Source organism: Brachionichthys hirsutus, chromosome 7 (assembly GCF_040956055.1).
Source record: "Brachionichthys hirsutus isolate HB-005 chromosome 7, CSIRO-AGI_Bhir_v1, whole genome shotgun sequence".
Lineage (NCBI taxonomy): Eukaryota > Metazoa > Chordata > Actinopteri > Lophiiformes > Brachionichthyidae > Brachionichthys > Brachionichthys hirsutus.
Genome location: NC_090903.1, coordinates 8,689,239 through 8,708,033, shown reverse-complemented (window position 1 = coordinate 8,708,033; position 18,795 = coordinate 8,689,239). Strand labels below are relative to the sequence as shown.

General features: G+C 43.1%; 1 protein-coding gene across 1 annotated transcript; it reads right to left on the bottom strand.

The window, feature by feature from the left end:
* Positions 1 to 695: 695 nt before the first annotated feature.
* On the bottom strand, positions 696 to 17,719 carry myofl (myoferlin like). The gene is made up of 53 exons (XM_068740928.1): positions 17,632 to 17,719; positions 17,146 to 17,201; positions 16,919 to 17,010; positions 14,937 to 15,045; positions 14,624 to 14,720; positions 14,124 to 14,296; positions 13,843 to 13,971; positions 13,421 to 13,483; positions 13,263 to 13,313; positions 13,157 to 13,187; positions 12,972 to 13,087; positions 12,719 to 12,842; positions 12,539 to 12,642; positions 12,391 to 12,459; positions 12,270 to 12,313; positions 12,102 to 12,184; positions 11,192 to 11,316; positions 10,980 to 11,093; positions 10,558 to 10,735; positions 10,153 to 10,277; positions 9,945 to 10,054; positions 9,598 to 9,790; positions 9,337 to 9,492; positions 9,130 to 9,261; positions 8,882 to 9,045; positions 8,432 to 8,546; positions 8,206 to 8,308; positions 7,971 to 8,110; positions 7,712 to 7,876; positions 7,476 to 7,563; positions 7,243 to 7,320; positions 6,958 to 7,139; positions 6,678 to 6,836; positions 6,490 to 6,591; positions 6,104 to 6,265; positions 5,845 to 6,010; positions 5,691 to 5,749; positions 5,572 to 5,586; positions 5,399 to 5,497; positions 5,041 to 5,169; positions 4,599 to 4,754; positions 4,362 to 4,453; positions 4,105 to 4,275; positions 3,812 to 3,960; positions 3,543 to 3,682; positions 3,336 to 3,424; positions 3,160 to 3,255; positions 2,883 to 3,024; positions 2,673 to 2,772; positions 2,353 to 2,546; positions 2,158 to 2,267; positions 1,890 to 2,037; positions 696 to 1,744 (listed from the first exon to the last, which is right to left on the bottom strand). The coding sequence occupies exons 1-53, from the start codon at positions 17,717 to 17,719 to the stop codon at positions 1,706 to 1,708; spliced, it is 6,114 nt and encodes a 2,037-aa protein (XP_068597029.1). The 3' UTR covers positions 696 to 1,705.
* Between the last annotated feature and the right edge of the window lie 1,076 nt (positions 17,720 to 18,795).

Here is an 18,795-nt window from a genome sequence, read left to right as displayed (position 1 = left end):
CAAACGTAATTCTCCCCGAGCCAAGCTAGCAGTGTTAGCCGTGTTTAGACAAAGATATATAACTTACAACCATGTTCCCTCTTTGCGTCGCGCTTCTGAGGTAGATGTCGCAATAATTTTTATTTTATTTTAATGCACGGCAAATTCCTCCCGTAACCAAACACCAAAGGTTATCTTGATTATTAGTTGAACATTTATTCCACTTCGCCGTTGTAGGCAGACGCCACACATTGACGGCAGTAAATCTGACGAATCACAGCATGCTTCTTGAGAATGGGGGTGGGATTATAAATTGGTATCCTGGCAACTGGGTCAAAAAGGAGTTTACTGTCGTGAAAATATTAAAGAGGACGGGGATATAAATCTGAGAAAAAAGAAACGTGGGCCATCAGGTGTAGTTATACCAGTATGTCTTTATAGACAGTGTTGGGAAAGTAACTAAAGCAACTAGTAACTTAAAGTATTAATATTACTTTTTACCAGTAATGAGTAGTGTAACGAATTACTTGGATAAGGACCCAAAATCACCATAATAGTGTAGAAACATGGGAAAAGTGAGTTTTTTCATAATATGGGACCTTTAAAAGAATGTCCTTTGCAACAACTTCCATTTCTGGTTGCTGACCACTTTCAATAATTTCTCTGCGGTCAGAAAACAAAGTGATTTTTAATATATTCATACAGAATGATAGTCATGAGTAAAGTATTCAACACAATCAACATTCAAGAACAGATATTTCTACATAACAGGTTCCTGAAGACAAAGTTCAATTCTCAGCAATCCTTTTGAAAGAGACCAACTCGTTGTGCTCCATCTTACAAAAATCTCAGAAAATTCTCAATTCATATACTAAATATATTTTTTCATAGATATGTCAAAGGGAGGCCTTCCCCCCAGGGTGGACACATTTCATGTGGCGTAACTGAAAGGTTTTTCACACATTTAAACTGTCAGGCTTTTCCCATTTATATTGTCATGTGGACATTCAAATCAGATTTTTTTATGAATAGTTTCCCACATGTTTTACAGTCAAAGGGCTTCTCACCAGTGTGGATTCTCATGTGGACTCTCAAATCAGATTTTTTTATGAATTGTTTCCCACATGTTTTACAGTCAAAGGGCTTCACGTGCGCAGAGAGCTAACGCTACAAAAAGCATTTGTCACCTTCCGGTTGTTGTCCCCCACAATAACCTCCGACTTGGAAATCATCTGAGCTTTTTTGTTCCGCTGTCGCTGAGGGTAAAACTACGACGACTGATGGAAGGGAATCAAAATTCGAGTGCTTCAAATCAATAGAAAGGAATAATCAACTTCCATTTATTCCTGCAGGGGCTGAAAAACTTAAGAAACTCAATTTCCTGAAATTTAAAGGAGACATATTCTACCCTTTTTCCACAAGTTAACGCAGTTCTCAGGCACTTATATGAAACATTTTCATTTTGTTTTCTACAACATACACAACTAAACATACAATACATTTTCTATACAAAATGTAAGCATGAGAAAGTAAAATAGAAATCATGCAGGCTTGAGAATGAGAAGAAAATGCTGAATATATATATATATATATATATATGAATACTGTATACCATTGCATTACGACTGGAATGTGCTGTTTATTTCTAAAGGAAGCAGGACTGAAGAAAATTCTGGAAACTGTGGATTCTGCAGCAGGACAGCAGATGACATTTATACGATGGTCCTTAAGAGAAGGGCTTCACAATCTTCATTGAGATGTAGTTCTGTGGATGTGGAATAGACATTAGAATTCACTCAGTTCAACAACAACAAAATACCATGAAAAACAACATATCTGATGCGTAAAAGGTTATTGTGGTTGTTTCTGTAATGTATAAATAATCAAATTAACAGACAATGTTGTTTTACCGGTAAGGAGTAAAACAGGATCCCGAGGAACAAGATCACCAGCAGAAGGACAATTGCTATAATGAAAATCCATTTGAATCTGCGCCAAATTATGAACTTCATGGTCTTGCAGGGGTTTGTAAACCAGAAGAAGGACGTGTCAGGGCGACTGTTGAGCGGAGAAAGAGAGATCCAATCACATAATATAAGTTTACCTCAAGGAATTTATAGGGAAAAAGAGAGGAATAAACAAGGACAAAATATTATTTAAATGACTCGGATTCATTACTTGGGATATTCCAGTTTGGGATTCATGTTGGGCTCATCTCTGCCTTTCCCAGCAGGTCTCTCGTCAAACTCGCTCTCTTCCACTATTTCCAGTGTCATCTCCACTTTGCCCTGTGAAATATTGAAACACAGAATGAAACAGTAACCGAGCTACAAGTACGTGTAACGAGGGACTGTTATGTGGAGAAAGACATACAGCAAGCACATGTTTTCCTTCTTGCTCGATCGTGCAGGGCCACCAGCCTCGTACAGACTTCTGGGAGAAGAGCGAGTTGGGCAGTGGTTTCTTTGTAGACGATGAGCCTGCCATTCCTGGCAACATCTTTATGCTGCACTTTTCTGGGCTCTTAGCAGGAGGGATCAGGTTGAGTAGATCCAGCTCAACTGAACCTGTCTCAGACAGATACATGGAAAATGTTCTTCTATTTTTAATATTAATTTGCTGGAGTTCATTTTCAAAGCCTTCAGCGCATCTGGTATGGCATAAAAGGGGGGGTAATTTAAATGCTGATTTACCTAAGTAGTCATCCAAAGAGAATTTGTCATTGTCCCATATCTGGATGATCAGTTTAGGGGGAGTCCTAAATTCCGTTTTGTCCAGATTCCAAAAGTGTTCCTGGGAAAATATATGAACTTTGTTTAGCTGTCATCACACCATCACAAAAATTCTATCGTTATAAATATTCATATTCTAATGCTTTGTCTCTCCTCAACATTCTTACTCACCTTTCTCGAGACAACACACAGCTGTTCTGCAGGCAGGTAGTCGAACCCAAAGATGAGCCTCCAGTTGAAATTCCCATCACCGTCCAAGGATCTGTAATGGACGTCAGTCTTCTGCTTCTGCTCCTCCATTCCTGGCATCCATCTAGGAAATGCAGCAGTGTCGGCTTCAGGCGAGCTGTTAGCTCGTGAATGAGTTCATCAGGCAGAAATACAAATACTCATGCAAGTACTGCATTCATACAGTACATGTTCAACGGCACAGATAAGAGTGATGTACCCTTTCACATAGATGTCACTCATGTTTTCCCCAGTGACACTTGTTTCGTCCAGAGTGACATCAGTTGTGTTCCACACAATGGCTCGCAGGAAGTACCTGTTTATAATAAACTGTTAATGCTGTTAATGCATTATGATGAAGAAGAAAAACAAAACATTTAGCCAAGCGACTCTTACTTCTTGGCTTGGCGTGGAGTGATATCGCATGGATGCCCTGGCAAACCAAGGCTTTTAGGGAAAATGTCAACCCACATTTGAATTTTCCCCTGCATTTGCGGACAAGAGTATTTTTAAACAAAGGTGTCACATAACACGATTAACATGTTCACGTCACACAAAATTCCGCTGGTGATTTATTTCTGGTGAATGAGCCGCAGTTCTAACCTGCGACAGGTTGGGTTGGTGGGAGCTGCAGAGGGTTCTGGTCTCGACGTGCTCTGGCACCAAGCCCTGGGCTCTGAGGACGTGCAGGGCCAGTCTCTCGCTGGCTGGGCCCAAGTGGGAGTGAATCACAGTGTTTGCCTCTGAGAACGACACGGAAGATCACAACAGCCGAGAATGAAAAGATATCCGAAGCGCCATCGCTGTAGCAGATATATGTAAATAATACTACTAGAAATAAGATCACTTTTGGTTTTCACCAATAGCAGTACCAAAATCGTGCAGGTTGTATTGTTTCCCCGTCAAGGTCAGTGAGCGTCCATCGCCCTCGATGCGTGGAGAAGCGATGCCCCTCACCTTCGCCACATGCTGGAGGATCTGGCAAGGCTTCAGCTGGTCTCGCCACTGATTCACCCCTGAACTGCAATAAAATGATAATAGCATATGATTGGCTATGAATAAATAGTAAAGATTATAAAAGTAGTCCCTGACCTATGCAGAATGCAGAGACCGTGCTGTGGGTGTGGTATTTACAGTGTGCATGAATTAAGAATGGAATACTTACACACAGTATGTCTGTGGCAGGCCGCAGCATGACCGGAAACGAGACAGGAGTCTGTTCTCCAAATCAATGACCGTCTCGCCCACTTTCTCATCTCTGCTCAGTAAGTCATAGTCGTATACTGCAATCTTCAGGTCCTTGTCTTGAGGAATGAAGCAGGGCAGCTCAAACATCCTGTAGAAAAAGGGAGAGTATCATGTAGTGTGTTTTTTTTTTGGGGGGGGGGTGTTTCTCTACTCGGTGAGGTGTTTCCGTCCCACCTCCCAAACTCGGGATTTAGGGTGTTTGGCTTGTAGTTATCTCTGTCATCCAGTGTTTTCCTCCCCAGTGAAATCTTAATGTATGGGTCGCACTGGAAAAAGAGAGCAGAACATATGAGCTCAGCTTCAGTAGCGTCACAGATTTGTTTGCCAAAAATCTAGATCACGATTGTCACCCATCTATATGATATGCATAACTGGAATGGTGGTCCTGTTGTACCTTAAGACAAAACTCACCATGCCATTGGTGTCCTTAGGCTGCAGGTCAAGACAGCGCACCACGTAGATCCTGACCAGACACTCCTGAGGTCCGCTCTCAGGAAGTTCTATGAATTGACGGGGTGGCGCCGGCACCCCTGGGTCATCAGACAGTGGGTAGATCTTGAATGCGCCCTGAATATCACAGCACAACAAGTTAACAGACTACAGTTCCTGCCAGGGTGACGTTGGATTATCAGAACATAGAGGATTATTTGGTTTTAATTCTGAAAGAGAGCACCGGATCATTTTGATGGAGAGATTAAGCAATAGTCTTATAATTTATTGATGGGAATAACAGAATTTATTGATGGGAACAACAGATTAGAAAAGAAAAAAAATCATCCATGCAACAGCAAAGTGATCCATGTTATTGTACATTTGAGGTATAATGGGAAGCTGACTGGCAGGGTGTGTTCACCTTGAACTCTCCAACAATGGAGGGGTCATCTTCCTCATCTTCACTTTTCCCTCGCTGAAGTTTGAAAGTGCTGCAGAAATCAGTGAGACCCTGGAACGGTGCGACTTCCTCTAGTTCAGTGTTATAGACCTAATGACACAATAACACAAACACACCATAGAAATGTGAAGCTTTCATTGATCTAAGATTTCTACTTAACGGCTTATTTGTAAAGATTTCCAACATTTGTCTTGATGTTTTCATTCTAAGAACTAATAAATCTACCCAATGTTTGACTGTATTATTATATACTAGCATTGCAGTATGTAGGTGTACGATTAAATCAGTTCTTTTGTACCGCGTGAGGACAAGTTATCACCTGTAGTTTGTCATATCCCTTTTTCAGATAAGGCTGGCACTTTTCCTGATCTCCAACTGAGGCATAAAACTTACTCCACCAGTCTACCGCTTCCTCCTCCTGGGAAATGGAAAATATCAAATGACAATTTTTGTAAATGCAATAAAAAAAGAAGAGAAAATGGAAAATCTCACCTTTTCTGCTGTAAGCTACAAATGGGAGACAAAGAAAGTGTTTAGTAAAAGAAGAACACGTTGATGTGAAAATATTGTCTCCTACCCTTATTATTATTATTATTATCATTATTATGTACCTCGGAGATCTCCTCAACGTTGATGACAACATCGCCCTGGGCAGCAGCTATCATTGCCACTGCAAAACCAACAGAAACAGTTTACAGTAAGATAATAGAAGTTTATCTGCTTCAGTGTGTGTCTGTGTGTGTGTGTGTGTATATATATATATACCTCTAGCAGACATGCAGACATCACTGTTAATACGATATGGATCACAGCGGAACTCCTCCAGGCAGTCGATGGTACACTGACCCACTGTGGGTTTCCTGCCAAATGGTCGGTGGTCGATCACCTTCAGCACGATGGGTGGGGTGTACATCTCCTCTTTGGGGAGAAGCTGGGTGAAAATAACACAGACACGTCAAATATAAACATGCAATATTTAGAAGTGTCTGACTGTCATGTACATAAAGGCTTGGAAGGTTCTTACCACTTTGAGTAGCAGAACCGATCCGGGGAAGTTGGGGTTCTTCTTGAAGTTCCTGATGACAGCAGTCTGAACAATCTCCCCGCCGCATTCCACAATCAAACTGGGAGAGGAAACTGTGGCCAGCTGGTAGGTCTTCATGTTCCTCAAGCCCCAAGTCAAAACCTGGGTCAAAAAACAGAACAAAAGAACACATCAAGACATGTTTGAACACGAGACGAGTATGTGCAGACTGAGGGACTGGCGTAGGGGATGCTTGAAAGGAAGGCTGGAGAAACAGATCATAAACAAGAATCAAAAATGTTAGGGTTGGGCTGGTCTTGTCCAATCATGTAATGTGCACGAAGGGAATTCATTTAGCTCAACAGCAAGATGGCTTGATTGTGTACCTCAATTGCGGTGAGCTGCACGACTGGCCTGATTCCCTGCGGAACCATATAGAGCCTCTCCCCCCGCCGAGGTGGTACAAGGGGCAGATCTCCATCCTTCACCTGCGGGGCAACGCAAAGCATCGCTTCCTTAGTGCAGTTCTGCCAAGTCAATTTGGAATGTCTAAATTAGCCAGTGCCTGCTTCACCTTGTCTTTCAGCAGGAGCTCGGCAGCCAGCAGCATCTCCCCAGCGTTGCGGCCCTTCTTGGTGACTGGGAGCCACAGCAGTTTAGGGCTGACAGCCACACTGGGGTTCAGTTTTACAATCGGGGGGCATATACAGCGACCCATGGCCTCGTCTTTACCCTTTGAATTCAAATGAAGCCACACAAACAGCGAGACTGATGACATTCAGGAGCTACGGGGGGGTCTGTAGCGTAAAACTGTAATTAGTTTGCAAGTCTGACAGATGAAATGCACGACATACGACTTGATCACTGTCGTACAGCTCCAGCACCACATCGGGGGGATTGCGGGCGATAGTTTGGGGGTCGCCGTAGATTTCAATGTCCTCAAAGATGAGAGTCTGATCCCATGTGGGATTCAGGGTGGCCCGTATGACTTCTGTGGTCTTGCTGACATGAAGAAATGATACATGGACGTAGGGATCTGGAATAGGGCACAGAGTCGTTTGATGTTTGCCGTAGTTTATTCCTCTTGGTTTGGGCTTCTACTTGATCTAATTTCCCAGAATTAAAAGTTCTCTGCTTACCCGAGAAGCTGTCTTTGTCCATGGCACAAAGATTCCTTCCCTGATAGACGTACACCCTCAGGTGGTAAATGGAAGACCCTGAAGGGAGATATCATCTCTTAGCAGGTTAACTAAATCACAGCCAAAAACAGACCCCCCGCCCCCCCGGATATGCTTATCTTGCATTAAAGCCTGTCGGGAAGTTTCAAGAATGATTAGCGACAGACTGAACTTAATCTGATTAAACTACTTACGGCTAAAGTGGCAGGAAACGGTGGGTGTGTTGGCGCCAAATACTTTGGCTCGGTCCGTTTTACTGACCTTCTCGTCAACATCGACCCCCTGTCGGAGACAAAAATGATAAATAACATTCCCAAGTGATTCACACCGGGCAGGAACAAGCACATGCAAGACAACGTGAAAGGATATGATTCATTAACGGCAATAACAATATAGCAATAAACAACAACAGCATTTGTAAGGGACTCACTAACGCTCCTTCCAGTCTGAAAATGGCAGAGGCCCCGATGCAGTCTGACGGGACCATTCTTCTTCTCCAGCGGCGACGGCGAAACGTGTCAGAGGTGCGCTCCTTCCTGTGGAACTTCCAGCCAATCAGGGAAGAGTACTCCCAGCCTTCTCCTGTTTCTCGCCTCTGTAGAAGAGACAAGGGCAAAGTCAGGATGAGAATGTAGCATAACTTCTCCCATTCTGTTTTTCTCTCTCATCTCCTGCCTCCTCTTCCTCACCTCAGCGGCAGGCTTTTGATCAGATGTCTTCCTCCTTGGTCTCACAAGTCTCTTCCTGCGATGGACGTGGTACATCTTCTCTGCTGCGACCCAGGATTTGGGCTTATCGTCGGGAGGAATGGTGATCCCGTATTCCCAACCTAATGCCAAAAGACACACGCAGACCTGGTGAGGCTTGATTCAAACACAAAAAGACGAGCGTGATCGTGTATTACAGTTTTAGTGTTTGCCTTACCTCTCTCATCCACAGCCCTGTTTATGTCGAAGCTCCACCCATCCTCCCAGGTCCATCCTGGCGGGCAATCAAAGTCTGCCGGGCTTTGAGTCTTTTCTCCGTTCTACGAAGCACAGAGAGAGCACAGAGAGAGAAATGAAGTGCATATTTCGGGAAACAGATTCTGAACAAATATAAAAGAAATAGGGCTGTATAAATGCCACGTGTGTGTGTGTGTGTGTCGCACCACGTCGGTACAAGGCTCCTCAGCGGGTTTCCACTCCCCCCCAGGGAAACGTGTTTCATTTTGAAAGACTTCCTCTGTGAACTCTGTGTGACCCGCGTCTGCTTCAGTCAACAGGCTGTGGGATGAAGCAGGACACCATCGATGAGAAGCTTTTAAGATCAGGCGATGGAGGGGAACTCTGGGGGGGGGGACGCAGGCCCCGCAGAGGCCGGCAGACATTCTTAAACCAAAACCCCCAGCCAAAATTGAAATTCCTTTTCATTCATTTCCTGTTATTATGTTCCTGTTATGGCTCTGAAGCTGATACAAGCGCTGACTTTAGACAGCTCCTAATTAATGGAGAACGGAGTTGAAACACGAACAGGATTCCGGAACACGCACGAATGCACAGTAATGACGGGATGTTTGCACAAGTCCAGCTGTTATTATCTGTGTAACACTTAACCTTACCCTCGCTCAGGGTCAACAAACCAGTCTTCCTCCCACTCCCATCCACGGGGCGGCAGAAAGCGCTCTCCTTTTAGCTTCACTTTCCCAGTCACATCTGAGAACTTATGGCGCCCGACCAGGCCGGTGGTCCCCCACTTACCGAGCACATGGGCCTGGTTCTCATACTGTGGAAACGAAGCGAGTGTGTATCAGGGATCGGCACGCACACGCTGCACACACTCATTTCAGATATGCAGTAGCTACCGTACCATTTCCGCGTAAACACTGAAGTTTCCCTCTGAGAAGCTGTTAAACTTCTTTTCATGGGCAGAGAGGCCAAGCCACATGTTGGCCCGAAGCTGAACGGGGATCTTAACACCTTTATTTTTGTCCATGGGGTACTGACAAACAAACAGTCACCAGTGAGACCTGTGACATTTATATTAAAGCAGTTAGTGAATGTGAATGTTCTGTACCTGCAGGAAGATGGTCTGGGTCTGCCCACAGTGTTTGCCGTGACCCTGTTCACTGAAGCTGGAGTAGAGAATGTCATTGGCCGGGACTCTTGCATAAGCCACCCGCTTATCTCCTCTTAGCATCCAGATGATCACATCTGGCATGCTGTTCTGAGGCTGGTGGCGACACGCAGCTTTTCAGTTACAATGCGAATGAGCTACATAATCCTCTTTGATAACTGATCTGCACACACGCCCGAAGGCCGTTTCAATTGCCCTGACCTCGTCTGCCAACTGCTTGATTCGGTCCAACCAGTCTTCAATGTCACCGACAGTGTCCTTGACGTCGGTGGCTTCCTCCCTCATGCAGACGGCCATCCGCACGATGCTATTCACAGCAGCATCACGCAGGATTTTCATCTGAAGATCCAGAGCCGTCACGTTGGGTCTTCCCTCCACCGCTGGAAGCTGGAAACTGTCAAAGGTTTGTCAATGAAAGTAAGGCTCAATTTAAGGTAAAAGGAAAATCAAAGGACTGAGAAGCACCGATAGTTTCTACATAAGTTAAATCATAGCATTGCTTCATGCAGCACCAAAGCGGAAGCGGCGTGTCATCGGTCCTATCGTACTTGCTTAGGTCCTCTATCGTGTGGTTGATGAGTTTGAGCCAAATCTCTGCTAAACGTGTCTCGGGTAGTTTGGCCAAGATGGCGGTTTTCAAAGAGGTGAGGTGGGACTCCTGCAATAAATCACATATCAACAAATAAAAGCATATATGACTCAGTATTTCTACATGCAGAGACGCAAACAATATTAGGGCATATAATTCATTCTCACCAGTCTCTCAGCAATGAAGAGAAGAACGTTGACAGAATCCAGACGGTGGCTGATGTCCTCCCAGTATGACGTAAGAATCACTACCGGCTTAGTGTCGGCCCAGGGCAGGTAATAATAGTGATTACCTGTGAGACACAAAATAAATCATTCATTTTAAACACTGGTTACAGACCAAGCTGTTTGCTCCACACTTTGGCTTCATGCACCCTTGAACCCAAAATTACAATGTGGTGAACTAAAGACGAGTTCAATGTCAGCTGCTGCAGAACAGTTGCAATGGCACATTTCACCGATTATTGTCATCAATTTGATTGATTGCCTTCTATAAACTTAAATTTAATGCTTTTGGTGCACACGGTCTATTTGCCTGTGTTGTTTTAGAGTCCTTCTAGGTAGTTTTCATACCATCAAAAACAGCAAAGCTGAACTGGGTGGTGGACGACAGGGGCTTGCAGGTTGAGTCCAGCTTGTTACCATAGTTACCAATGCTGACCTCAAACTGGATAGGCTCGCCCGGTTCCTGAAGCATGCATGCACCGTGGAACACAGCGCACAGAGAGTACTTCCTCCTCCGCTGATATTTCTGAATCGCAGAGCATGCACCACCATTAGAGATTAAGTCCCCCCCCCCCCCAGTCAGTTAAAACATCCTGCCTCAGTTATTTCCCGCCTATTTGGCATTGAACTGCTTATGTTGGCAAGGAAAAACATAATCAAACAGATTACAATAATTTATCATCTAAATTATTGGGCCATCCGTTACATAAAAGTAACAATGTAAAGCAAGTATACGAAGAGAAAGCATTGGGTTATAGCTCAGTGTATACCTGCGACACCAGGATGTCGTCTCTGGAAATATCATCCACATTCTTATCACTCTTCCCATCCAGATGTGTGGACAACTCAACGAGGATTCTCCCCCTGTAAGCAACCCCTTCACCCTGAAACCGATTGGAAGGTCAAAAAATATACAAATGCAGTACTGTCATGCATCAATAAACACGGATTCCTCTACTGGGAGCTAACAGGCTAGTCTCACCTTTCCAAAGTTGAGTTCCTCGTATGGGTCGGGCAGGCCGGTAAATTCTCTTGGGCTTCCGTAGAGGTTGATGTAGCAAGGCCCAAACACTGGGAGGAAACCAATCTCTGAGGCTGCGGTGCTCACTGTGACACATGCACACACACGCACACACAGTTCCAAGGCTTATTATCCATTAAGCTGTGTGATAAAATACAAATAAATACACAAATGGAAGCAGAGTTATGGAGACTGTAAAATGTTAAAATCAGTTTCTTTTGGCTTTTTTTTTTAAGATACAGAGCAAGAGTTACTTTGTTTTAATCTGATGACAAAACATAAAACATGCCGGTTTGTTACGTACATTCAGACACCGCGTTGGAGGTTTCTGCCCGAGGGACTGTTTCCAAAGGGCAAAGGAAGCATAAAACAACGTTAAATAACAATATCGAAAAGGGGAACGAACAAGTTCCAATCATTACAAAAATAACTAGAAAACGACAATCAGAGATTGCAGACCCTCGCCTCCAATAGACTATTCGATCTTGTGAGACAGTAAACAGGGCTTCCGGATCAGAGGGGCCGAACCTGCTCTAGCTTGCTGCTCCGGAACGTACTACAAGACACCTTCTGGACTCTTTTTCCCATCATGCCATTCGTGTCCCTCCCTCTTAAAGTGACAGTTTACAGCACAGGCACAATTCCAAATGTAAAAATAATTCTAGAATCTGGATCCAGATCCGGATCAATGCCATTCTCGGGGAGGACTGAGCCACGGACAGAACCTTGCTTGTGTAAAGATTTCAAGTCGATTGGGTTACTAGTTTTTGAGTTATGCGCTCGGACAGACAGACAAACATACAAACAGACAAACGCACCCATTTGCAATACCCTCGCCTCCCCTTCGGCGAGGGTAACAAATTAGTACTACCTTCAATTTCTCCACCAGAGGAAGACATTGTGCTCAGATTCAAAAAGGCCGTTCCTATGGCGTCGTCCTTGGTTAAACAATCCCTGCAGAGAGAAAAGTGACGCATCACACGGTGGCTGATGACTCCGACACGAGTGCTTTTGTGCATGAATGAATTTTCGCTCTTACCAGTCATACAGTGTCAACTTGATGCATTCACACATGGATGGGAACTGGACACGCAGACAGGTGCATGTTTTCATTTATGACGTTCATTTAAATTTGACATCTTAATGAGTGTCTTTCATACCTTGACCTGAAGGTTAATGAGTTGGTTCCACTCCGGGTTGGCATTTTTCTCAATGATTTTGGTGCACAGCTAAAGCAAATATATTGCTAGTTGAGCAATAACAGCAGTCATGCATTAAGAACATTAAAAAATAATGTTAGAATTGTACCCTCTTGCCAGCAAAGCTGACTTCTAGATAGGGATCCACCAAGTTCTTCTTATCTCCACCGCCTCCGAAGACCTGTTTCACCGTCTGAACGAAGGCATCGTCCACTGCAGAGTAAACAGAGGCTTTCAGTAAGATCTAACTTCTAACAACAATGACTACACACCTATATGGGTGACTTACTCTGAGGTACATCCTCAGCTCGGTAGACTCTGAGGCTGAGCGTGGCGTATCGCAATGCAATCCCAGCCGGCACCAACAGATTGCTCTCTATGTCATCCTGCTCACTTATCTCTCTCCTCTCGGTCTGGACCCGCACAGAAACAGAGTAAAGACAAGAGCAGTTATTTATTTGAGTTCTTTTCGAGACTGATTTCTCATCTGCATTTACTAGAAATCAATTATAATGGTAAGTTATTCAAAGATCCACACACACCGGCGGCTCGTCCCCAGTGGCCATGACAAATATGCTGACTTTCAGGTAACCTCTGGCCCCAGAGCTGGAGTCATCGGGATCGCTCAAGAGGAGCCATTTTCTCATTATGGCGTGACCTGGGCACGGGAAAAGTATGAAACGCATCCAAAAACATATAATCTACAAAAGCATATCTGAATGCTTACCTGGTTCATCATAGATGAAGCCAACATCCACCTGTGTCAGCAAGAAACACAAGACATTACGCAGTGGAATCCTTCAAAGATAACAAAGAGATAAGCACTGGCCTACCTCAAACTCTCCCATTAGACTGTCAGCTCTGAGGGAGAAGGAGTCATAAACCTGTTGAGAAAAAAAAAATCACAGCATCACAGCTTCAGCAGACAGAAATCCCCTGATTTTAAAAGAACACAATGAACGCCGTGGAATGAAAGGAACGATGTACGCACCCGGAGACTAACGCTGTCATCGAACAGTTCTGAGGGTAGCATGTTAACATTGTAGAAAAACATCTGGGGGGACACAAAAGAAGCAGCGATGGATAAATGGATGAGTATTTATTTCACTGATCGCTGAATACTTTTGATGTCAGACTTACAGTTTATGAAGTTTAGATGGTTTGGCAAAAAAAACGAGACCAGGAAAAAGGTATGTGAGAAGAATTAGAATGTGTCAATGTGAGAATGAGAATAAAAAAAAAAGCTGAAGATGCAGCAGATAGGGAGCTAAATAAGGAAGAGGTTTATAAAAGCTATAGATTAAGTAGCAAAGGTTGAAGGCAAGAGAAAGTTAAGAATAGATCAGCAAGATGAAACGCAAACACAGACAGTCTCTGAGTCATTTATTTTATTTTTGGGGATGGACTCTTTACCTGGTCAAAGAATGGGTTGTTTCCTCTTCTAATTCTAGTCCTGTGGGTCTGTCCACATAGATTCACCTTCACCACTGGTTTGATGTTGTTTCCGGGCAGCTGTCGGCCCTCGATGACCCGGACACGGATCTGGACATGGCAGGGAGACGGTTTATCTGGGCGCTTTTTGAAGAGGCATCAGCCTCTAGCTGACATTCACATGATCCACAAAAGAGATTTATGCCCCAAAGAGTGCATTTGGGATTATTCCAGGAAAAGGGAAATCAAAAATGAGACAATACCTGGAAGTCCTGAGGCTTATTGGCCAGGGCTCTCTGTCTTTTACGGCTGAGACGGACGTGCTTGTGACTGGGTTTCCCCGGCTGGCTTTGTGCGGCAGAACCCTCAAGGTTCCCATCTCGACCTCCTCCCTCGCCATCCGCCTCCCCCCCATCATCATCATCATCATCGCTGCCTCCTTTCACAAAAACCAAAATAATCACAACATTCCTCAGAATGAAAGAGTCCAACACATGTGGTGTTCTTCTTTCTATACACCCTGTGTGTGATGGAACAATTAAAACACTTCAGGAGTCAAACCTTGTTATATGAATATTCACACATGTAAATATCGAGTTTAAAAAAAAAACACCCAATAAAATATTGCGATATGTGCAATTTCATTAATTTATGATGGAGTTTCAGAATTATTAAGATATATTTAAAGACAGGGCGTTTGGGGGGAGGGGTGAAAAGAACAAACATTTCATTCAGACTTTTAATTTCTTAACTGGTACCTTACCAGCATCCACGTGAGATGGGTCTCCGTCGTGCTGGTCATTTAGGTTTGGGGTGGCGCTGGCAGGGGGTTCATAGCCGATGATCAAATCTATGGTTGCCTGAAAGAATTGAGGTTCTCTCAGTTTGCATTATCTGCTCTTACTGTTTGATTCTCACATCACATGATATTAACAATTCAACTACTATCTGCATAGGGAGATACTTAGCATGATCCATTCCCATCACTGTAACTGCCTTAGTTGATAGTCCAGGTTGTAAAATAGTGTCATATACAGATTAACACATGTGATCTGTAATTGGCTGGATGTATTCACCCCAACAGCTTGCTGCTTTTCAGTCATCAAGGGCACATTCTTAGACGGGAGTGACTTCACTTGACCACTGGCCAAATCTCTCAGGGAGATTCGGGCTGATCCAATGAACCTGAAAAGCAATCACACAAATACTCCTTAGATTAGACAATCACACATAGTGAATGTCAGCTAATCGATGATGGAAGTTTCCACTTCCCAATTTTGCTTCTTCGCATTTCAAGACAAATCAAGCAACGACACCGAAGCTGTTGCTGTTTCCATGAAACAGAAGTCACGCGGCAACAGCGATTAAGAACACACATTATTGCAACACGTCACATATTGACTATAATTATCTCAAACTATATCCACAGTCCAGTGAAATGACTGATCTAACAGTCAATACGTGTGCTGACTATTTTTCCCCTGAGACAAGCATTCCCTTCAATGGACACATTCAGTAGAAGAACCGTTTAGAAGCAGCTGCACCATCTTTTGAGAGAGCAAATGTTCTTTATTGTGTGACAAGGACCTGCTGCTTTTATAAGGCCGGCCCCTAAGATGACAAAAAAAAGTGCACAAGACAAAAAAGAAGGCTGGAAACACTTAACATCCACCACAGGCATGTGCTGGTTGCTCAGTGCCCTTTTTTAGAGGAGATAAATAAAGAGCCAAGAAGGCGGGTGAGTAACATGAGAGCAGCACAATCACAATCATGATCTCAGTCTCTCCTTTGCTTCCCTCTTTTTCTCTGTTGTTAATTTATAATTGGCCAACGTTTAAATACAGTTGGAGTTATTGTTGGAAACAAGGTCAGCTGTGTCATCAACTGCAGATGACACATGAAGGGACTGGTTGAAATAGACTCGGGTTTTACACAGGACCCTCCAACGAACGTGGAAAGGACGTGGAAACTATTCTGAAGTATAGAAACTGACTTTTTAACTGCAGATGATGACTTTCCTGGCAAATAAATACAGGTATTCTTTAGGTAATATTTACATGTCACTTTTAAATGAAGGTCATTTAGGATTTTCAAAAAGGCCCAAAGCATTAGAAGGCATATCTTGATAGCACCGCAGATTTATACCGGCCATGATTTTGCAAAGTTGGAGTGGCTGCGCTCGGCTGTGAGTCATCGCAGATGTGCCAATGGCAAGCCAGCACAAGCTCCCCTTCTTCATGAGATGCAGGCAGTAATCGTGGAAAAATATTTAAATGCATTTGTGGTGGGTGCATTAACCCCTACGCCATTTTCCGATTCTGATAAATATAGTCTATGCACAATCAATCACCAGGATGACTCAGTGGAAGCGCTATTGTTTGATCTGCTCTCTTCAGAAAGACACATAGCCTGTTAAAAAAGATGCATCAATGAGCTTAAAAAAAAAGATTAATCAATAAAACATATTGCAGTCTGAGTGTAGATAATAAGAAATACTCCAAGAAATACTCCAAGAAATACTCCAAGAAAATAAGTGGAATTCTTCCCTTTAAAGGCAACATTCCCGGTATCAGATATGAGGCAGTGTGGAGGAGTCTTTACTGACGATGCAAGTCTTAACAAGGTCACAGCGAGTCCTGGTGATTTAACACTTTTGGGTAAGTTATAGCATGATACTTTGCCGCACTATTATTATGAATGCTGCAGTGTGGCTGTCACGAAACTGTTAGAAACAACAACTTTGACAGATTACAATCTCACACCGTGTCAAAAATCAAACTACATTTTTCTCTTTAACCAACTACCATGTTCTTGTAGCATGAGGGTGTTTCGGTGGGAGAGGGGGGGGAGTTGTGTATAGACTGATTGCAGAAGCAGTGATTTTTCACTCAGACGCTGTCGTCCCGGAAGCCAAGAATGTGTCTAAATGATCGGTCATTTGTCATGCAGGAAGGAGGGCTCATTGCATTAAAAAAAAAGATGAGTTGAAAAGATATAAATGTTATGACTAAGATGAAAATGTCCCAATTTCCCAATTCGGTGTTTTTAATACACATACTTGTCTTTGCCGATCGTTTCATAGTCTTTTACAACCACATTGATGAATGAAGATCCATCCAAGGGAGAGCCTTTCAGATCAAATTCAAGTACCTGTAAGCATCAGGAAGAGATGGTTGCAATCAGTCGGCAACATATAGTTCAAAATGTGATTTAAAAATGATTTACCAAATAAATGAACAGCTCTTTAAAAACTTCACAATTCATTTAAATGGCTTGCTTGCTTACTTCATTCCAAACAGGGTTCAATTCATTGTCAATTGCTTTTGTTTTCTTTTTTTCACCTGTAAGAACAATAACGATCAAAACACAAGGAAAACTTCAGGAACACAGAACACAGGAAAAAAAGAAACATACTCCTTAGCAGAATAACTCTTAGCTGATTTTTAAAAGAAGACAGAATGTAATTGAATCAACTAAAGCAATTCATTCATGAAAAAAGCTAAGTCAAAGCCATGCAGTCAAAAAAAAACGTCTCTGGTAGCAATCTAACCTTATAAGGATGCATTCTCTCCGTTCTGTATGTGAATCACTGTCATTATCATCACATTTAAACTGTAGAAATTAATGCATACTGTAATTTACCACTATATTTGAAGGTAATTTCCAAAAACCCTGACTAAAAATAAAAAGAATTGTGTAGATGATCCAACCAAACCAATAAAAAGTTCAAGCGCATGCAGTAGAAAAAAGAAACAGCCTCGCCAAAGGTACCTCTAAAGATGATCGCAGCTATTGGGTCGGGGCTTCCGAGTTTCTTTCTGGGGATCCCAGTTGCGGACTCGACAATGACCCGCAGCATTTTCATAAAGTCCAAATGTACTCAGAGATTCGAGTCACATCCCTTTGGCCGTGAGGGAGCCTGCACCGAGTGCCGAGCAGGAGAGGGTTGGATCCCGGAGGACAGCCAGCCTCTCTCTGAGGTCACAGGCGTGAAACGCATCACGCAGCATGGGGAGGTGAAGGAGGAGGGGGGGGGGGGGGCGCAGTGGGGCCTTTGAAGAATCATATTTAATAAATAAATAAGTAAATATTTACTCGAGATTGCTGAACAGATTGAGTGAATGCCGTCAGCGTTCGTGCAAACGAGTCGGCCCATTCTTCCTCTCTGCCGACTGGTCTCACCCGCTGTGGTGTTAGTAGTTTTATTAAATAAGAACTCCATTACCCAGCATGCCACAGAGGTGGAGCATGCGCAGAAGCGCTGGCCACGGAGAATAAGGAAGCTCCGAATAAAGGTTATTAAAAAGACCAGTTAACGCCTCGTCTTCATCAAATAAGAAAGACAACTCGCCCGCTGTCCTCTGAATACAAGCTGCTGCTTTCCGGTTCTCTGTACATTGTACACATAGGATAAGTATTGCTTCTGCCTATTCCTTTTTTGGTTGTAATATATATTTTGTTTTGTTTAAATTGTATTTTTTTTTGTCTCAATCTGACAACCAAAATAAAAAAGTGGAGCTAAGATAAAATATGCACATGCCATTTCACTGTAAAGCTTTCTGTAACTTTTACAGCTTTCTTTTCTGTGTCTTTCCTAAATAAACACATTTTCTAATTTTACCTCATGTATGGACTAAAACTGCATTCAGTGACAGTTCAATATGATATGTATATTTCTTAATGAGCACAAAGACAATATTGTAATGTCTTTAGGATGCTAAGAAGCTTCACACAACTTTCCAACAGTATATTAAACTCAAAATGTTCAGTAGAGTGAATGTGACTGAAAATGTTCACTAATATGAGTCACAAATGGTAAAGCGTTCATGTTTATGTTACCATTTGAGTACCACTTTGAGACTTGGCTGCCAATAGGGTGAGCAGATTATCACCGGACAAATGTGGGACAGCGGGTCTGTAATCTCTTGCAAGAGC